Source organism: Salmo salar, chromosome ssa20 (assembly GCF_905237065.1).
Source record: "Salmo salar chromosome ssa20, Ssal_v3.1, whole genome shotgun sequence".
NCBI lineage: Eukaryota > Metazoa > Chordata > Actinopteri > Salmoniformes > Salmonidae > Salmo > Salmo salar.
In genome coordinates this window covers 62,481,706-62,490,062 of record NC_059461.1, presented here as the reverse complement: position 1 = coordinate 62,490,062, position 8,357 = coordinate 62,481,706, and the positions used below count along the sequence as shown (strand labels likewise).

The 8,357-nt window shown below is 43.0% G+C and overlaps 1 protein-coding gene across 1 annotated transcript in view; it reads right to left on the bottom strand.

Annotated features, from left to right (window-relative positions):
* Nucleotides 1–281: 281 nt before the first annotated feature.
* tlcd2 (TLC domain containing 2) overlaps nucleotides 282–8,357 on the bottom strand; it is a 41,891-nt gene continuing 33,815 nt past the window's right edge. Inside the window, exons 4-5 of the mRNA XM_014162720.2 lie at nucleotides 1,325–1,493; nucleotides 282–1,031 (exon numbers count right to left, since the gene is read on the bottom strand). Coding sequence (XP_014018195.1) covers nucleotides 790–1,031; nucleotides 1,325–1,493 — 411 coding nt within the window. The 3' untranslated portion in view covers nucleotides 282–789. The remainder of the gene's footprint in view (nucleotides 1,032–1,324; nucleotides 1,494–8,357) is intronic.

The window sequence follows — 8,357 nt, the reverse complement described above, 5'->3', positions numbered from 1 at the left end:
ATCCCATCTCGTTTGCACTTAGTGGGACTATCATTTGTTTTTCAACAGGACAATGACCCAACACACCTCCAGGCTGTGTAAGGGCTATTTGACCAAGGAGAGTGATGGAGTACTGCATCAGATGACCTGGCCTCCACAATCACCCGACCCTCAACCCAATTGAGATGGTTTGGGATGAGTTGGACCGCAGAGGAAAAGCAGCCAACAAGTGCTCAGCATGTGGGAACTCCTTCAAGACTGTTGGAAAAGCATTCCTCCTGAAGCTGGTTGAGAGAATGCCAAGAGTGTGCAAAGCTATCATCAAGGCAAAGGGTGGCTACTTTAAAGAATCTAAAATCTAAAATATGTTTTGATTTGTTTTACACTTTTTTTCTTTACTACATGATTCCATACGTCATATCATAGTTCTGATGTCTTCACTATTATTCTACAATGTTGAAAATAGTAAAACTAAAGAAAAACCCTTGAATGAGTAGGTGTGTCCAAACCTTTGAATATGAATATATATATATATACACGACCGATTGGGTGAGAACCCAAACTTTCTAAGGTACAGTAGAGCACATTATCCTGCACACACACACAGTACACATATATACACACACATTATTTCATAGATGTGTCACTTCTTTTTGGCTATCATTCAATGGACCTTGTGTGTGTGAATTGTAAACGCCTGTACCTCGTGTGTTCATACATCCTGCTCACCCTCTCGAATACTCAAGGACATCTCATCCATCTCTGCCATTATACAATCTCTGCCATTATCTCTTCTCCCTCCCTCCCTTCCTACGTCTCCTTCTTTCCCTCTCCTTGCCCTCTACTCTCTTTACAATCCGTGGGCGTGGGTGTACTACTCTTGAGGAAGTCAGACCTCAGCAGGCGGTAGAAGAGCACTATATTCATGGCGGTCATAATGGCTAGCCCTACACTCCCCGCTGTGTAGCTGAACAGGGGGATGTTGTCCCGGTTCAGGACCAGCCAGCGGGTCATCCAGGCCAGGGTGTTGATCCGGAACACCACATAGGTACCTGGAATAATATGTTGTTCGTTATTATCAGCACTAAGAACAGAGATCCTATTAAATGACACAGAACAGAGATCCTATTAAATGACACATGTATTTCTATATGTAATTCTATGGGGCTAACATTTGTATAATCTACTTACTACAGTGCTTTATGACAGTTGAAAGGTCATGTAACCAAACCACTTAATGGCAACACCTCATGATGTGAAGTTATAGATAATAAATGTCTAGCACAAGCTAGCTGTTCATAAAAAAGATCCTTTCATCATTGAAACCTTATGAACGTGACAGTACCTAGGTTGACCATGCTGTTGATGCGGTAGAGGTCGCCCTCTGCTAGGTTGGCCATGCGTAAGATCTGCCGCAGGTGGAGGAACACAGAGTTGATCTCAACCAGGAGGGCCACCACAGCAAAGCCCACGTAGCGACCGGTCAGGACGGTGATGCCGAAACAGCTGATCACCTAGGAGGACGAGAGAGAGCGAGAGGGAGAATGAGAGAAAGTTAGACACCGAGTGGCAGTGATTTAGTCAAATTCCTAAACCTAGAGTTTGACTTAAGTCCTAAGTCCCTAGCTTTCGAGCCCAGGTCTGAGTCAACTCACGAGTCCTAACATAACAAACAAACAACCTACTCATCTACCCAGAAGTCACATGGTTAACCATCATCTCATGAGGTAGTGGTGGGATGACTGGGATCTCATGACTTAGGTCATGTCTACCATATTAACCACGGTGCAAAACGCACCACATCCCATGAGGTAGTGGTGGGATGACTGGGATCTCATGACTTAGGTCATGTCCACCATATTAACCACGGTGCAAAACGCACCACATCCCATGAGGTAGTGGTGGGATGACTGGGATCTCATGACTTAGGTCATGTCCACCATATTAACCACGGTGCAAAACGCACCACATCCTGTGACCATCTGACTCAAAGCACTACAGACTTTTTATGTATTTATCATAAACATTGTATTATTTCCAAGAAAATTTCATGCAGTTAGATTATCATAACAAGCCTTTGTTTGTTTTTCCTTTATTTGCTTGTCAGATACATGCCTTTGAATGTCAAACACTGACTACTCTTTATTTAATTACATTGAGGAAGGTCATCATGCTTATCAAACATCTGCAAGGTCATGGTTATGAAATGAAAGTCTGAGGTTACAGCATATCAGATAGTCTTTGGTAACGGGGTGATGTAGTAGCGTTCTAGAACCAATAGGTGGCACCCAATGCCAGTCTACAATAGAGCCACTATAGAACGTGTACATACTGCTCTGTTATACAATAACTTCAGGGAAATATTTTGAATAATCTTTCATTAGACTGCAGCTGCCTTTACAAAGTCTGTATTGTGTTGTGTGTCAGAGTTAGATCAGTAAATCTCACATCCATTTTAGTTACTGTAGCAGACTGGAGGGCAGATTTATGTTTTCCCCAAAATATCCCATTGAGAACAACAATGCCCTAGCAGTCCAATGACCTGACCCTGTCCACACTGTTACTAACCCGAACCTTTCTCCACACTCCTGTCACTACTCTCAATTCAAACCACTGAATTACTCAGTCTGTCTCCCAAATGGCACCCTATTCCCAATATAGTGTGTGCGCACAAAAGTAGCAAACTACATAGGGAATAGGGTGCCATTTGAAACGCAGCTTTAATTCTGGGAGGCTGTAGACCATGTTACCTAGCAGTTACTGGCACACCGATGTAGCGATGTAAAGCACAAAGTCTCTTGTTAGGACACTCAAACATCCTCAATGGCTCAGTTGTGCGACTGAGCTTAACAATTAGGCAGGACCCAATGGAATTGCTTTCAGTGTGTGTATGTATGTATGTGGTGTGTGTGTGTGGCCCCAGGGGTGAGGCTGGAGTCAACAGACGAGGTGCCGTCCCTAAACTGACAAATGGTCATGGGATAAACAGCAGCACACACACTGAGGTCTAGTCTAAAGGTCAGCACACACACTGGCTAGTGGCTACCCCCTAAAGAGGAATAAAAAGACAGAAAGCGACGCTTACATGTAGCAACTCAGGTCCAAGCATGTCTGAATAATAAAACCTTTTTAGCCAGACTACCAGTAGGCCAGCACTGACGTGAGACACAGCATTATGTCCTATGTCCTGCTGCAGGCTGTGTGTATGTGTGTGTATATATAGAGGCCCTAATCCCATGCTGCTCTTAGCCAATAAGGTGTGTGTGACTCTTTCCCCAGGGAGAGAGAAGTTCCAGGTAAACACCCCGGTCTCTCATACATACACACTCACACTAAACTTCAACCTGTCTTATCGTTCCTCCAGGTCACACATCTCCTCTGGGACACTCAAAACAGGAACTGTCAAATAAAAGCCTTATAAAATGCTCTGATAAGAGACCTCATGGCCAGGATTCTGTTTACATGATCATCTATCACCTTGTAGCTCTCTCTGTGACGTCTTGTATGAGTGCTGTATGGTCTCTCAACGTTGATCCTTGGCACTCACTGTGTAGGCTGGTTCTCACTTCAGCTGAACATCAAGACAGACACGTACTAACTGTATGTATTAAGAATAACTGCTTGGTTAATTGGAACAAACATTTTTGAATCACCTATTTCAGAAATACTGTTTGATATTCAGACTCCATTTTGGTTACTTATCTGTGATACTTCAAATAGTAGAATTTGACCATGGATTATTGGTTGAAATAAAAAGCCTGCATACATAATGATTCCTGATGACCCTGGGACAATAGACTTAGCAGACTCATTGGAGATCCTACTATGTGTGTTTATGTCTGCTTGTATGGCCATGGCTTCCTTTATGATGTTTGAGGAGTGTCATTAGTGAGAGGTATCTTCAGTATAGACACTGATTGTAGTTTCCTCCCTGTCCTTGGGAAGGGAGGGGGTAATCAGAGCCATGTATATAATGACTGTATACTAATGACTGACTGTAATCATTGATAGAAGTGGGTGAGGAGGCACTCACTTAATAACCCCTTACACAAGCTCTACACTACAAAACCTTTATTCCCTACTATGACCCAGCGAAGCAGTCAGGCCATAATCAGGAAATGGTAGCCTCAAATCGCCACTGAGAGAGACAGGGGGACATCACTTGGCTCAAGCTCAGGCACATGGCTCTTTTTGTGGGGTATGATTAGGACCAGAGACCATAGACTAGGTCCTGGCTGGGTCCTGTCAGTTAACCAAATTAAATCAAACCATAAAAGGGGATGAACCCCAAAACCGTGCCCGACAGTGAGCCCTGGCTGGGGTTGAAGCTACTGTAATCCTCTCTCCCCTGTATCAGATAGACAGATAAGACAGTCCTGGACCATTAGAATGATTCAGCATTAGCAGGCTATCCCCTGCTAAGCCAGGGTCAGGCTGGGCGGCTAGCTGCTGGGTGGCTAGCTGCCTATTAACAGTGCCACAGATAGAGACAATTAGTGGAGGGCCAGGGGGATGAGACTGCTGGCAGGAGACCCAGTCTGTGACAGCATGGATGGGAAAGTGGGCACGGTGAGGTTAGCCTTGCTCTTACACTATGTGCTGCTGTGTCATGTTCAGTAGGGTACAACGTAGCAAAACGTTTTGAAATGGAAAGCTAAAATCAGCTGTAGAACCCTAGTTTCAAAGTATTTTCTCTCGTTTTGTGTATATTGAACTGGTTGGGGGTAAAGGAGATTGGGTAAAAACAGCTTGTGTTTGCGTGTGTTTCCTTAACCACAGTGAAGAATGGCAGATAAGGGAAAGATAGATCAAAGATGGCCGATATTGTTAAGGAAGACCCAAGGTGGCACACAGCACTGGCAGAGCGACAATGGCGGAGGATCTAAACAAAAGTGGCCTAGATACTCAATTTCTAGGAATAACAGATAATTGACTTGGGTGTTGATGAGCATTTAGATGCAACTTCATCCTACTAAGATTTGTAGAGTCATGGCCAAGATGGCAGAAAAAGATAAGGCAGCAGAAAAACCAAAATGTCAGCCAGGTGGGAATGGAACAGTCAGTCCATCTGTAGAGCATTGACCTCTCTCTGAGCCCCGAGAGGTTAACGCACCTCAAACCAAACCTGTTTCCCTGGTTACAGATGATGACATGAAACCTCAGGACAAAAAAAAGGCCTCCAGAGTGAATCTTGGTAGCCTGAGCAGCCTGTTCTGTAGGTGATGAAATGAAGACAGTACACACACACCTAGAAGGTGGAGACAGAACAGGGATCGAGAGACTGATAAACAGCTTCTATCTCCAAGCCATCAGATTGTTAATCAGTCATCACTAGACAGCCTCCACCCAGAACCCTGCCCTGAACTTTAGACACTGTTACTAGCTGGCTATGACCCGGTTACTCAACCCTGCACCTTAGAGACTGCTGGCCTATGTACAGTTGATGTCGGAAGTTTACATACACTTAGGTTGGAGTCATTAAAACTCGTTTTTCAACCACTCCACAAATTTCTTGTTAACAAACTATAATTTTGGCAAGTCGGTTAGGACATCTACTTTGTGCATGACACAAGTCATTTTTCCAACAATTGTTTACAGACAGATTATTTCCCTTATAATTCACTGTATCACAATTCCAGTGGGTCAGAAGTTTACATACATGAGGTTCACTGTACCTTTAAATAGCTTGGAAAATTCCAGAAAATTATAGCATGGCTTTAGAAGCTTCTGATAGGCTAATATAGTCAATTGGAGTCAATTGGAGGTGTACCTGTGGATGTATTTCAAGGCCTACCTTCAAACTCAGTGCCTCTTTGCTTGACATCATGGGAAAATCAAAAGAAATCAGCCAAGACCTCAGAAAAAAAATTGTAGACCTCCACAAGTCTGGTTCATCCTTGGGAGCAATTTCCAAACGCCTGAAGATACCACGTTCATCTGTAGAAACAATAGTATGCAAGCATAAACACCATGGGACCACGCAGCAGTCTCACCGCTCAGGAAGGAGACGCGTTCTGTCTCCTGGAGATGAACGTACTTTGGTGCGAAAAGTGCAAATCAATCCTAGAACAACAACAAAGGACCTGGTGAAGATGCTGGAGGAAAGAGGTACAAAAGTATCTATATCCACAGTAAAACTAGTCCTATATCGATATAATCTGCAAGGCCGCTCGGCACGGAAGACGCCACTGCTCCAAAACCGCCCCAAAAAAGCCAGACTACGGTTTGCAGCTGCACATGGGGACAAAGATCGTACTTTTTGGAGAAATTTCCTCTGGTCTGATGAAACAAAAATCGAACTGTTTGGCCATAATGACCATCGTTATGTTTGGAGGAAAAAGGGGGAGGCTTGCAAGCCGAAGAACACCATCTCAACCGTGAAGCACATGGGTAGCAGCATCATGTTATGGGGGTGCTTTGCTGCAGGAGGGACTGGTGTGCTTCACAAAATAGATGGCATCATGAGGATGGAAAATGATATGAATATATTGAAGCAACATCTCAAGACATCAGTCAGGAAGATAAAGCTTGGTCGCAAATGGGTCTTCCAAATGGACAATGACCCCAAGCATACTTCCAAAGGTGTGGGAAAGTGGCTTAAGGACAAAGTCAAGGTATTGGAGTGGCCATCACAAAGCCCTGACCTCAATCCTATAGAAAACCTGTGGGCAGAACTGAAAAAGCGTGTGCGAGCAAGGAGGCCTACAAACCTGACTCAGTTACACCAGCTCTGTCAGGAGTGTCGTGTCTTTGGGCATCATTAACTTGAAGACATGTTTATCAAATAACTCTCTGTAATTATCATTACGCGATTAACTGATTAATCGTGTAACTGTAATTAACTAGGAGGTCGGGGCACCAAGGAAAATATTACACAGTTATAATTTTCCTAATATAACTGTCAGATATTATAACATTATATATTATAAGATCTGATCTAGTATCTTCTTGTTTTAATGATGTGTTATTACCTCGTGTCCAGTCTCATTCCAAACGTCGTAAATTGTTGTTATCTGCACGAACCCAGTCTTCACTAAGTCATCCATACATCAATTGTCTTAAATCATTTATTTACTAAACTAAGTAATTCACAGAAAGCATACAAAACAGTAGGTATCGTTAGAAAGCAATGGTAGCGGAATGTGCCCTAGTGGGCTAAACCGGCATGGCGGCTTGTTAAACAAAAGAGTAGTGGGGGGTCAGCTGAGAAGACCCTACAGAGTTGATAAATATTAACAATTGATATGCTAATCCTTTGCACATGAACGCTCACTCATTCGGAAACAATTGCAATCATATATATATATATATATATATATATATATATATATATATATATATATTTACGCTCAGTGTGTCGTCGTGATCTTTGTTGGAAGGTTCGTCCTGTTGGAGAGTTCCCTCTCTCTCTCTCCCTCTCTCTCGGTTAGAATAGATATTTCAAAGCGACATTCATTAATGTCGTTATAGAATGGATGTTTCGTCGGTCTTCGCGTTCAATGATACCGAATTTATAGCTGCAGGCTAGTAATTAATATCAAAAGACTTGTTATTATTCTGTCGGTATTGATAGTCTAAAAGTTTAACCACGTGGTATGGTTAAAGTTCAGTAGAGGGATGCATGGTCAAACCTATTGGCCAACTCGTAATGGAGTGGAGGCCTGGTCTGAAGAAAGTAATTCTGGGTGGGGCTTATATACTGAACGTAGAAAAGGCTGTCACATGACACCTTGTCCTGTCTGTGTCCCTGGGGGCGTGCCGATGACTTAGTTAAGCTTTGAACAGACATACAATTCTCTCACATTAACATATATACATAGCATCTCAACATATTCCAAATAGCTTTATCCTTATTCATACATTTTATACAACCATTTGATGTAAGTCTCATCGCTAAGGCTAGTATATAAACCTTAGTATGGTAATATGGCCATATTGTCTCTAATGAGTTTCACAAAATTGTACCAAACGGACCAGTTTGTAGCTGGATTCTTCACCGATCTTTTATACCTTCTCCAGAACATAAATGTCGTTCGGTTCTCCAATCCTGTGAGGTGGAAGAATCCTTTGTTCTCTATACGAAACCCACTCTGTCTCAAAACTGTGGCCTGTTAGGCAGGACATTCCCTTTGGAATTTACGACCGCCTTCACACAGCCTTGTGTCAGAAGTATAGAGGTCGGGGGATGGTGCATAGAAAACCCAGAGGGGAACGTAATGACAGGAGGAATGGGCCAAAATTCACCCAACTTATTGTGGGAAGCTTGTGAAAACAAGCTTGTTTCCACAAGCTTGTGGAAACAACCTTCCCACAATAAGTTGGGTGAATTTTGGCCCATTCCTCCTGACAGAGCTGGTATAACTGAGTCAGGTTTGTAG